Source organism: Hibiscus syriacus, unplaced genomic scaffold (assembly GCF_006381635.1).
Source record: "Hibiscus syriacus cultivar Baekdansim isolate YM2019G1 unplaced genomic scaffold, ASM638163v2 tig00111835_pilon, whole genome shotgun sequence".
Classification (NCBI taxonomy): Eukaryota; Viridiplantae; Streptophyta; class Magnoliopsida; order Malvales; family Malvaceae; genus Hibiscus; species Hibiscus syriacus.
Genome location: NW_024063193.1, coordinates 357,826 through 370,952, shown reverse-complemented (window position 1 = coordinate 370,952; position 13,127 = coordinate 357,826). Strand labels below are relative to the sequence as shown.

The following is a 13,127-nucleotide window of genomic DNA, read 5'->3' as shown; positions in this document are numbered from 1 at the left end:
TTAAGGGTTAAATGTTTTTCATACAGTATAAATATGAGGTAGGTGATTTGTTATCAGAAACTTCCAAAGAAATTGATATGATAAGTCATGCGTACAAGCAATATTTGGAGTAGTTAATGCCTAAAGAACGCAGAATTTTGTACAAAATGTTGCTACTTGGAATGATACATCCAACACTCTTTACATAGCCATAAATAATAATTTAAACGTTGGCAATGCTTGTACTCATTAGCTAATTATTGTATCAATACACATCCAATATCGGTATTATGTTACCCAATTTCGATACAGTTGAAAAATCGTACCGATACAGTTGAGGGTTTTAGTTTGGAAATTCATAATTGGATTTGGGAATTACGATTTTATTCTAGAAATTAGGGTTCAAATTTAAAAATTGGGTTATAATTTGAGAATTAAAGTACTCAATTTGAGAATTAGGGATATAAATTTGGCCTAATTAGAAATTAAGGTTATGGTTATGGTTAGAGTTTGGGAATTAGTGGTTTAGTGGAAAATTAAATTGGATGTCGGTCATCGTACAAGGCCAACCGCGACCATTGCCGGTCAAGGTGCCAACAACTGGTGAGGCGGCACCCGCCCTCCAAGTTCAAAACAAAATAAAAATAAAGAAAGCTTATTTTACCGTGTAGGGAGGGATGAACGTCGACGACTATCTCATCGGTGAAAGAGGTTAACGACGACGACTTCAATGGGAAGGAAAAAATATTTAGGGTTTTTAATTTAGGGTTGATATTTGATCCAATTATTATTAAAATTTTTTTGAAAATAATATAAATAATTTACCTTTACATTTTAACTAATTTATAATTATATGTTAAATACTTTATAATTTTAAAGTTTTATAAATTAAATTAATGGTACACAACGGTACTCATCGTTCATAGTACTCATCAAACATGACAGACTCGTCCATTAAAAAATAACTTTGTTAAATTTTAATGATAGGTCCAAATTATTCATGCAACATGTGCTTAAAATTTAATCCCAAAATTTTAAATATACTCCACATCGAACCCAAGTTGAAATAATGGTCAAATAGTTTGCTAAACTAACATAATGATGTGTTTGAAATGGTATTGATAATATGGGGTTAATTAAGAAATTTCAAATATTGGAGACCAATATAAAATATAGGGATTTACGGTACAATTAACTCTTGAGAGGCCCATTTCCCCCTTGCTTTTTTTCTTTTCCTGGAAACTGCAATATCTTTCACCGTTTTGATCCGTTGGAGAAAAAAAAATACAAAAACAGTCACCATCACGCCTGCATCATAAAAATGGCTAAAACTCAAGCCATTGCATTGCATGGATTTCACCACACATTTACTCTTTAGGAAATTTATTTCCCACCTTTGAATTAACTGCAGTCATTTCCGATCCACAACTTGTATTTGAATACCAATTCAGTTAAATCCACTGCAGTAGTTAATGCTAACTAATTTTGAAGGACAGTCTGAAACAATTGCAAGCCAAAGTTTGAATGTGATCTGGCTTACTGAATACCATCGAATACGATACTCGTCGGTGATCAAACAAGACTGAGCAAGCCAGTTATGAAAAAACAGATAAACCGAACACAAATCGAGCATTGCATAGCTGAAATATAATTTAGCAGAGCAGATGAAACTTGGAAGTGGGAACAACAGATGTGTCTCTTTTATTAACACAACACGCACCCAAAACAATCCACAACTTATATAGTGAACAAATTATTTGCAAGCTGAAAAAAAAATCTAAGAAATGGCTAAATTTTTTCCAAAACAGGGGTCTTACGGAGAGGAGCAGAGCCGAAGCCTTTTATCTTTCACACGGCAGAACCGATCGTGTAGCCAACGCCGACGATGAAAGTTGGGGATAGGGCACATCATGAGCCATAACGTTCAATGCTAAGCTATCCCAATAGCAGCAAAGACACTAGTAATTGTCAAACACCATTAGCATCCCTGTCATAGAGCAAATCTGGGGTTGTCGGCATCAGCCACCTGATATCGGTTAGACCGATTCGAATTCTGACAATGCAATTTCAACATGGGAAATAGACCTACATGGTTTCTTCTTCAAAGCAGAAAAGAATGAGCAACTCCTTGCACAAAATCATTCTCATAAAATTTTTATTAACAAACTTGACTAGTCAAAAAACAAATCCCAAATTCAGCAGGCAGCCGGTGGCGAAATTACAATCACCAAAACCCTAATTCTTGACTCTCCCTCTCTTCCAACAAAATCCCTCACAACCCTAAAACAATTGTGAATGCTCTAAAACCCTAACCCGAATCATATTAATCATTCCATGCTCCAAATTATCCACCTAAAAACCCTAATTCCCTAACCCTAAAATTCCAGCTAGAAATCATCTTCAACATTCACACACAACAAAAGCGACAACCATACACAAATATTTATAACATATATACACTCCCAACAACAATACGGGTAAGACGGACCACCGGAATTCAACGCGGATCCTCCTCTCTCCGACCCGATCCTCCCGGAGCACCGGAAAGTGAAGCTAGTAAATTTATATGACCGGGAAGATAATTGCCGACCCTCGCTGCCGACGCTTCTCCCATAGCTTGCTGTTGCTGAACGAACAACGCAGCAGCAGGTTGCTGAGCACCCGTCTGCACCATCATATCCGGCGATGGAGGAGGCGCGAAGCTCCACAATTGACCAAAGTCGTGCCTTGTCGGAAGAGCCCAGAACCCATTCGTATGCGTACCCGCGGGTACCACAATGGACCCCATGCCGCCTGGTCCAACGGTGAGCCCACTAGAATCGTCCTTCCCGGCGTTATCGTCATCGGACCTGAGGCGCTTCCCGAGTATAAAAGGAGTGGGACCCAGCAGAGGCTTAGAAGTGGTCGACGACAAGGAAGTGGAATTAACCCCGCCGCGAACGGAAACCGAGACGGTGGAGAAGCTGGCGAGGGTGGTCCCGGTGCCAGTGGTGGCTATGATAGAAGGTTCGGCCTGACGCAAGAGCCACTCAATGGTTTCACAGTCGGATTTATGACCCAACTCGCAAATCAACTGGAAGACACGAGCGGCACAAATGATGGGCATCCTGATCCTCCTTCCACGGCCGTATGCGTATGCGTACCCGCGGGTCCCACAATGGACCGCACGCCGCCTGCTCCAACGGTGAGCCCACTAGAATCGTCCTTCCCGGCGTTATCGTCGTCGGACCTAAGGCGCTTCCTGAGTATAAAAGGAGTGGGACCCAGCAGAGGCTTAGAAGTGGTCGACGACAAGGAAGTGGAATTAACCTCGCCGCGAACGGAAACCGAGACGCTGGAGAAGCTGGCGGGGGTGGTCCCGGTGCCAGTGGCAGCTATGATAGAAAGTTCGGCCTGACGAAAGAGCCACTCAATGGTTTGACATTCGGATTTATGACCCAACTCGCGAGTCAACTGGAAGACACGAGCGGCACAAATGATGGGCATCCTGATCCTCCTTCCACGGCCGTCGACTTTGCTGTGACGGTCTTTGGTGGGCGGCTTCTTAACGGGGACCGAACCATTGGTGGACGGCACCGTTTGCTCTCTCTGAGAGTCCATTAAGGCTGCGTTTGTAACACCTCCGGTACCATCTGAATTCGACATGGAAGGAGAAGTATGACTACTACTACTACCTACACTCTTTTTTTTTCACTTACCCTTCACTTCCTTTTACACTGAAATAAAAAAAAATATATAGTATATCTTTGCTGTTTGGGGTTATTACTGGTGAAGAGATTAATGGAGATAAACCAAAAAAAACTTGAAAGAAAAAAAATCAATTTGGAATCGGAATTTTTCACAGATAAGAGAATGAGGTAGAGACGTAAAAGAGAGGAGACAGATCGTGAGCTATTCGAGATCAACTCAATTAAGGCTCGATAAATATTCGGATCGAGTGGACTCGAGCTCGACTCGAGTTCTTAATGAGCCGAAACAAGTTATTCGATATTCAACTCGAAAAGCTCACGATCAGCTCGAAAATATAATATATTAAGATTTTATTTTTTTTAAAAATAAATTATTAATAATATTAATATTTATGTATTGATTTCTTTAAAAAAAATAAAGTAAGATTTCATGTATTTAGGGGGTGATTGGATCATGGAATTCAAGATTCCTGGTGGGAATTTTTTTTCCAGATTCAAATTCCTGTGTTTGGATGGGAAATATTCCCAATAGGGAGTAATAATATATTTCAAACAGTAAAAAATTTTATCTTTTTAATGGGAATGTTAATCCCTTGCTTTTCGTAGGTATTCTTTTATTCCTGTGTGCTAAGGGCTAAAATATCCTCTTTTCCCGTTTGTCTCTGTTTCTTCTCCCAAGCGTTCTTTGTTCTTGAACTCCACGACACAGATTGGAGGAATATCCGATTCTCGATCAAAAATTTACCCTTTGTTCTTCTTACTCACTTCATATGCTTTTAGGTTGCTCATTTTCCTTCAACCTTTGCTTATCTTTATTCTTTTTTGGTTTGGGTGTTTGTGTTTTTTTGGATTCCTGTTGAATCCATGTTTTTTTTTTAATTTTTTGTTTTGATTTGATTTTTCAGCTTTAAATAATAGTTATAGAATTGAAATTTCCAAATAATCTGTTCTTCCAGTTAGCATGTAATTGTGGCCCTTTTAAAGAAGAGGACTTCAGACATGACACTTGCGATTGAGGATGGTAATCATCAATCTATTGATTTTTCTTTCTGGTGGTTTGGAGTTTGGACCAATTAAATCCATACTATTGGATGCTTGATAGGTGCAAATGATGTTTCAATGATCCAAATGTCGGATGTCGTGGTTGGAATCAGTGGCCAGGAAGGTATGAAAGCTGTAATGGCATCAGATTTTACAATAGGGTAGTTCAGATTCTTAGTCCCTCTTTTGTTGGTCCATGGCAATTAGAATTACCAGAGGATGGGCTACATGATCCTTTACAATTTTTACAGGAATGTTGTGTTTGTCCTTGTTTTATTTTGGTGAGTTACTTTTAGATACTTCATTTTTGCATGCATATATTCAATTTAGATTTGGTGTTCGAGCATGTTGGTGGTTTAAGTGAACCTCGATTTTCACCTTAGATTCATCGCATCGTCTGCTACTTATCAGGATAAACAGGGTTCAAGGCAATAATGTCATCTTTGCCTGATTTATACGAGTGTTTTGAAAATCATTATTTACACTTGGTTCAGAATAGAAGCTGAAATTTATTTGTGGCCGAGTATTTTTTTTATTTTTCTTTGCAGGTATGTGCTATTTACTTGTTTCACTTTGACCACTGCAATCACTGAGTGGAGCAGTGTGTTGTATTCCATAATCTACACATCGTTGCCTAGGATTGTGGTCGGTATTCTTGATAAGGAACTGATCCGAAGGTCTCTTTTAAAATACCCTCAGCTGTATGGTGCCGAGCAAAGACATGAATGCTACAACAAAAAGCTTTTCTGGTAAGCTCCTTTTATCGCAACTTTCATGCAGCCATTTGGGGATCTATAATCGCAACTTTTCATTTGTGTTATCGTTATTGATTCTTTACCATTTTTAGTTGGTTACTGGTAAGCTCTTTTTATCGTATATGTATTCCAAGGTTTTATTTACTTTAATTGAGCATGTAGAGAAATATTTCCCCATAAAATTCCTTAAAACATTAAGATTTTTACTTGCCTGCTAAAACAACATACTGTTCTACAAGTATAAATAGATATGTACAGATAGAGGTGGCAAATATAGGATGAACTTTGAATTCGGATAATTTTTTGTTCAAATTTCTTTGGGTTTGAACCATCTGGTTTTGGTCTTAGACTTTTAGTCAATTCAGGTCAACTTAGGTTCAGGCAGATTTCATGTTCAAGGTTTTTTTATCCAGATATGTCATACGGATTAGTAAGTAAGTGTGTGCTCATGTGAACATGCATATAAATACATGTACGCATGTATGATGTTTTTATGTAAGCATGATCTTCCCCAGTTCTATATTTATGTACTTAGCAGTCATCTCGAGGCTAGAACATCTCAATTATGACCTTTTGGTTGATTAATTATTCATATAGAGTAAATGGGTCGTTGATATATATATATATAATTTCCATTGTATATAATGTTGTGACCCTCGGCACTACTATGCTTTGACAAGGCCATCTTCGAAATTGCAAAGACAGGATTGTTCTGGTTGTGTTTGCTTGCCATCATTGTGGCTGCACTAATTCCCCGTTTTGTAGTAAATTTTCTTTATCAGTTGTATGTACCTTCCGATGCTCAGATAGAAAGAGAAATCGAAAAGTTTCGGACTCGGACTGAATCTGGAGCTGTCGGAAGAGAAATGAATTCATTCTTGGACGCTCCCAGGAGATGATAAAGGGTGATTTTGTTCTTATTCAATCTTGGACTCTTCATTTCGTGTAAACTTGTTTCAGGTAAACTTATTTAATGAAAATTAAATGAATTGGCATACATCTTATTCAATCTGGAGTTGTCATACATCTTATAAACTTATTTCATTTAAACGTATTTAATGAAAATTAAATGAATACATTTTTATTGCCACTTGTTTTGTAATCCATTTTCTTACTTATTTAAATTATGTTTTTGTAATATAAATTCATGAGATAAATACTAATGATAAAGTATGCAGAATTAAGTATAAATATAAAAGATAAATAAATAAATAAATTATTGTATACAGAATATATAATAAATATTATATCTTAGATAACAAAAATGATTTACATCTTTTTATTATTATAAATATCTATGAAGAATTTTCACAATATAGACATTTAGTTAAATAATATTAATATTAATTAAAATTTTAAATAATATATGATATATTTAAATACTCAAGTAATATATTATCAACAAATAAAAATTTTATATAAATAATTTTTATTTAAATATTTAGAATTGCACTTATTAAAAAATACAAAAAAAGGACAATTTGGTAAAATATACATTCCAGTAATCTTTTATTCCTTCAACCAAACACTGTAATCTTACATTCCTGGCAAACCAACCAAACACAGTAATGTAACATTCCCAGTAATCATATTCCCTGGTAATCTTTTATTCCCACTGGTAATCTTACATTCCGTGAACCAAACGCACCCTTAAAGTTTATGTTCGAGTTTGAGGCTTCAATCAAGTTAAGTTTAAGATTTTTTTTCCATTTCGAGCCTTTTCGAGCTACTCACGAGTTTCAGTTTAGGATTTCGAGTTCGAGTCGAATTAAATTCTATTTCAGAGTTTTTGAGTCTAATCGAGCTCATTAATATTCGAATTCGATTTAACTCGTTTACACCACTAGAAGGAGGTGTTTTGAGAGATAGAGAGAGAGAAGCAGTGGCTGGTGGAGACATGAGGAAGGGCACATGGGTAGTGGTCCCCCCAACAGGGCCATAACTCATACCCGCCTTCTTTCCCCCCAATTTCTCTGTTTTATTTAACGGGTCTTCACTTCGGCCTCTCTTAGGGTAAATTACGTATTTAGTGTCTAAATTATTAATTTTATCACGTTTTAATGCATAAACTTTCTACTGTTTCAAAATAATGCCTAAAATTTAATTTTTGTTTCATTTTAGTACTTATGTTCAAAATTTAACTTTAAGTTTTGAATTTTTTTTTAAAATTTTATGTACTAAAATAGATCAAAATAAATACTTTAGGTATTAAACTTATAATACCTTTTAATATGAAACAAAAACTAAATGCTAGGTATGGTTTTGAAAAATTGATAATTTATATACTAAAATAGACCGAAACTAATAATTTAAGTACTAAATGCATAATTTACCTTTTTTTAATATGGTATGGTGATTATGATTCTAATATAACTATGTAAAATACAATTGAGGTAATTTAGTTATTAGTTTAATTATAAGTTAGTTATTTTAGAAAAATTATAATTTAATTATTTAATTAAATATATTATCACAATAAATCTTTTAATTGTCAAATTTAAATATTTTAATATGATCGGATATTATAATATTTTTAATTGCAAAATTTATATATCTTATTAATTTGATGTTAATCTAAAATAATTTGATTAATCTATATTTAAAAATATATCATTTTTAGTTTTTTACAGCACTAAATTAAGTGAGTCAGTCAAAATTAAATATCAGCCAAATAATTATATTTTATCATTAAATAACTACAATTTATCGTTAAATCAACATTATATCAGAAAAATATATGTAAAAAATATTAAAAAAAATATATATTAAATTATTTCAAATTACGATGAAATTAATGATATATAGAAGGCTTGAGAATTAGAATTAGAATTATTGTTTTATTTCGTTTAGGGTTTAGCAGACAATAACATATTTATAATAAAATTTTAGTTGACCGATTAAATTATTATTTTAGCAGAAAAATTGAATGATTTCATTAGATCACTTTTGTGACAAATAAAGGATTGCTTGTTGCATTTTTTATCTACATTCGACCTTTGACGACCGTTTTGAACAATTAAATTGTTATGTCGTTATGCAAGTCTCAAAAAAATTAAAGCTTTTATCTAAATATTTAACCCTTCCCCTGTCTTTATACTTATATTCCACGTATATTAGATCAAATCATTAGTTTTATATGAAAAATGTAATAATAATGAATGGTTAAAATTAAAATAAAAATGATTTTTTGTAAAAAACAGGAAAAAGATATAATACTAACATTTTAAACTTAGTTATCCACTTAAATTTATTAATAAATTTTATACCATTTAAGTGGATCATACCTCCTATATAATAATAATAATTTGGTTATTGAAATAGGGAAAATAGTTTAAGCCACAAAAGTTATTAACATGTGGAGTCCAGATCCCACCTGTTTTTGGAGCCATTGATAAAAAGGACTAATGCCATTTGGCAGCATTTACTGTTATATCAATATCAAATATCATATCTTTTTTCTAGATTGTCTTAAGAAAGGTGGATTAATATACGGTTATGAAACAGTATAACAGAAAATTTAATAAGATACGTAACAAAGTCGGTTTAGTGCTACAGGAAATGTTGAGTAATAATAATGTTGTAGGTGGAAAACATGAAGAACTATTAAAAAAAATGACAAAGTCGATACCTTACACACATGTATCGATACATGAGAATATAACAGGTTGAAATTTGATAAATCCAGTTTCAATTTGACAAAACAGGTAATGAATTTGACAAAACCAATTGGAAATAGACAAAATTGGTTGAAATTTGACTAAATCGGTTTCAATTTGAGAAAACCGGTAAAGAGCTATCGGAATTGTTGAAATTTGTATCGATACGTGCATAAGTATATGTACCAAAGTATCAGTAATGTAGGAATTTAAAAGAAATTAAAAGAGGAAAATGTTTCGAAAGTATCGATACGTTACACACATGTATTAATACATGACAATATAACAGGTTGAAGTTTGACAAAACCGGTTTCAGTTTTACAAAATCGGTAAAGGGATACCAGAATAGTTGAAATTTGTATCGATATTTTTATAAGTATATGCACCAAAGTATCGGTACTTTAGGAATTTAAAAGAATTGCAATAATAGCGCCTATAAAGTATCGATACCTTACACACATGTATCGATACATGACAATATAACAGGTTGAAATTTGACAAAACCGGTTTCAATTTGACAAAACAGGTAAAGCGTTACCGGATATGTTGACGATATCGATACTTTTATAAGTATATGTATAATAGTATCGATACTTTAGGAATTGAAAAGAAATGAAAAAAGAAAACGTATCAAAAGTATCGACACCTTACACAAAAGTATCAAGACTTAGGTAATGGTATCGATTAACAAAGGCATTGCTACCAGAGAAATAGATAGAAGATGGTCGTAGTTTTTGAAATCAAAGCGTATTAGTTGCTGTGAAATAGAAGCAATGCGTTTTTGAAAGCGTAGCTGTCTGTTTGTTGCTGCAATCGAATCGAAAGGTATGTTGTCGAAACCCCAGTTTTTTAGTATTACAGTATTCAAAAATATGGATTAGGTTTATGGGTTATTGAAGTAAAGAAGGATTTGGGACCGATTATAGGTAGAAAGTGATATTCTAGGTGTAGACAGCCGTTTTTGTCTGGGTTCTCATTTTTATTATATTATTATTATTATTATTATTATTATTATTATTATTATTATTATTATTATTATTATTATTATTACATCTTTTTGTAGGCTAGGAACCCAGATTACAAAGTAAGCCCTGCAGCCCATTACAATATCAACTCGGATGACCCAGCAGCCCACCATGCTTCAGACCCGAACCGACCCTAGATCCATGCCCATCATCCAACCCAGAATCCCTTAGAGTTTCTGATGAGTTCATCCAGCCTCCGCTCTAGCCAAGCTGGGACCAACTACTGCTGCCCTCGCCGATTTCCTCTGACGCCACCATCAACAGATCTTCACCAACATAGTGACCACATTGACATCCATCCACCATCAGTCAGAAAAAATAGAAAAGAAAAATGAAAACAAATCTTATCCTAAGAAACTATGGTATAATTACCTACTGAATCCATCAACACCAAGCCATAACATACGTCAAAATAAAAGCATAAAGAAGAGAAGATGAGGAGGCATTCAAGTTAGATAGAAAAAAAGAGGATTTGTTGAGGGTTGAAAAAAAAGAAAGCATTTGAAAAAAAAACGAGAAAAGAAAACCAGAGAAAAATCAAAGAGATTCAAACCCAAAACAAATAAAAAAATTTAGTGAGAAAAATAGAGAGAAAGAGGAGAGGAATCGAAACATACCTTGGGGATATGGTCTTTGGCAACCACGCCGGAGCATATCACCGATGGTAAAAAGGCCTATTCTTTTCCTAGATCTAGGGCTCTAAGAGAGGTTTTAGGTCGGGAGGGGTTAAGATATAGGTTGGGGGTGATGAGATGAGCATTCGTGGAGTGTTTTGCTCACTCTGGCCACCGTGAGGCACCACCGGCGAGCGGCGGCTTTTCTCCCCCCGATGAGGGAGTTGAGAGAATCCCTCCATTTCTTTTTCCTATGGTTTTTGTGAAAGGAAACAAATGGGAAAAGTGAGAAGAGAAGGCTTTGGGCTTAGGGTTATATATCCCCCACAAAATGACGTAATTTCGAGGGGGACCAGTTTGTATTTCGGCGTGTGGGTTAATAGCCATTTAGGTCCCTTCTACATTATAACGTTTTATTTCAGGCACTTAATGAAATCTATGCTATTTTATTTCGAGCCTCTAGTTTTATTTATTTTTATTTTAATCACTAGTTTATATATTATGTATGTTTTATGATTTTTGAATTTGGATATGTGATTTATGTATTTTTCATTTTATCCACTGTTTTGATTCATTGTTTATTTTTGTTAATGTTTTAAATTTGGCCATGACATTTGTATTTATTTTAAATGGATTACTGGGGGCTCTACTTTGTTCATATTTGTTTTAGCCTTTTAAGTTTCTGTTTTAGCTATTTTAGTCCCTTAAATTTCTATTTTAGTTATTTTAGACCTTTAAATTTTTGTATTTGCTATTATGGTCCTTTAACTTTTTGTATTTATGGTTCAACCCTTTAACTTTCTATTTTTCTATTTTAGTCCTTTAACTTTCATTTTTAGTCATTTAAGTTTCTATTTTTGTTGTTTTAGTCCTGTAAATTTCTGTTATTACTATTTAGTCCCTTATTTTATTAAGCATGTCTAATTTTATTTGTATTTTAATTTATCATGTTTGTAAATGTGTGTATTGGTCCAAATTTGTAACTTTGTTTTATCAATTGTTATAATTTCATGTATGTATGTATAAAAATGGAAAATTTCATTGTGCGGGAAATCTACGAAGACATCTCCCGACTATAAGGGAATGCTTCTTTAAGAAGATTTTTTGCGTAAATATTATTCTGTATTCGATAAATTATCTTTGTTCCATGACTATTTATTTTGATTATTTTCAACTATTTTCACTTTTAATTTTTTTTATTTTATCTTTGCGAAAATTGCGAACAATGTCTTTTTGTGAGGGAAATTTATGAGAAAGTCTCCTAACTACAAAGGAAATGCTTTTCCCAAAGATTGTTCACACAAAAGGGCATTCGTAATCTTAAAATTGACACTTTTTGAAATAAGTCAAATTGAATAAAAGGATCGTAATATAAATATATTTTCAAGTTTGTAATTCCCAATATTTAAACAGCGTATAATCGTTTAGGTACCAAAATTTGGGCGTTGTGGGGGTGCTCACCCTTCCCCACTCGTAATCAACTCCCAAATCCTTAAAAACGAATCTTTGGTAAAATAAAAACCATTTTTGACATTTAAGGTTTCCAACCTACCTAACTTAATAGTTGGTGGCGACTCCAAAGTCAAATCATTTTCAAAATTGAATTTCATCGCCTTCCCCGAATTAATTTTTTAAGTCTAACGGGTCCTCTGGGGAAACATTATGGCAACTTGGCGACTCCGCTGGGGACTTCGAGAGTCAGACCATAAATGATTATACGTTGTTTTTATTTTTGGGAATTATAAATTTAAAATGTATTTAATTTACGATTCTTCTATTTATTTTGAGTTTCAACATATTTTTTAACTAATTGATGTTTGATTTTAGTGGTTTTCAGATTTGAACAGATTTTTGGAAATTGTGAGAGTGTTGTTTTTTTTTCATGTTTTAAAGGTTTGCGAGTTTCTCCTCACACACAACACGTACATTTTGCATATCATAAGCTCACTTACGAGCTTTGTCCCTTTTAAGTTAAAATGAAAGCTTAGCCTACGTGAGATAAATTGTTTCTCCGCATGGGTTTTAGCAAGTAACCTTTGGGGTTCATATACTTTATGTCTACGTGAGATAAATTGTTTCTCCGCATGGACATAAGGGAATGTATCCTCTCGAATTGAACTCGATCCGTACGAGCCTATAATGGTCAGGATTAGGGTTTGGTAGCCTAAAGAGGCACCAACATGGACAATTCGAGTACCCTTTTTCTTAGAACCCAACACAACATATAGTGAGCCCTAGTAGCCCACCCCGATAAAATTCATGTTGAACCTCTGTCCGTCAATAGGTACCCAAAATAAGTGTACACAATGGAAAAATGACTCTAAACCTATTCTCTTTACCTACATTATTTTATTTTCTTGATATTTGC

The 13,127-nt window shown here is 34.0% G+C and overlaps 1 protein-coding gene across 1 annotated transcript; it reads right to left on the bottom strand.

Moving 5' to 3' along the window:
• Positions 1-2,347: 2,347 nt before the first annotated feature.
• On the bottom strand, positions 2,348-3,639 carry LOC120171725 (transcription factor TCP7-like). The gene is made up of 2 exons (XM_039179380.1): positions 3,373-3,639; positions 2,348-2,992 (listed from the first exon to the last, which is right to left on the bottom strand). The coding sequence occupies exons 1-2, from the start codon at positions 3,622-3,624 to the stop codon at positions 2,477-2,479; spliced, it is 768 nt and encodes a 255-aa protein (XP_039035311.1). The 5' UTR covers positions 3,625-3,639; the 3' UTR covers positions 2,348-2,476.
• Between the last annotated feature and the right edge of the window lie 9,488 nt (positions 3,640-13,127).

Excerpts from the sequence above, each read along its gene's own strand:
- LOC120171725 (XM_039179380.1), bottom strand. The coding sequence starts at position 3,624 with ATGTCGAATTCAGATGGTACCGGAGGTGTTACAAACGCAGCCTTAATG. Across the intron at positions 2,993-3,372 it reads TTGAGTGGCTCTTTCGTCAG|GCCGAACCTTCTATCATAGC; the intron begins GCCGAACTTTCT and ends CTCTTGCGTCAG.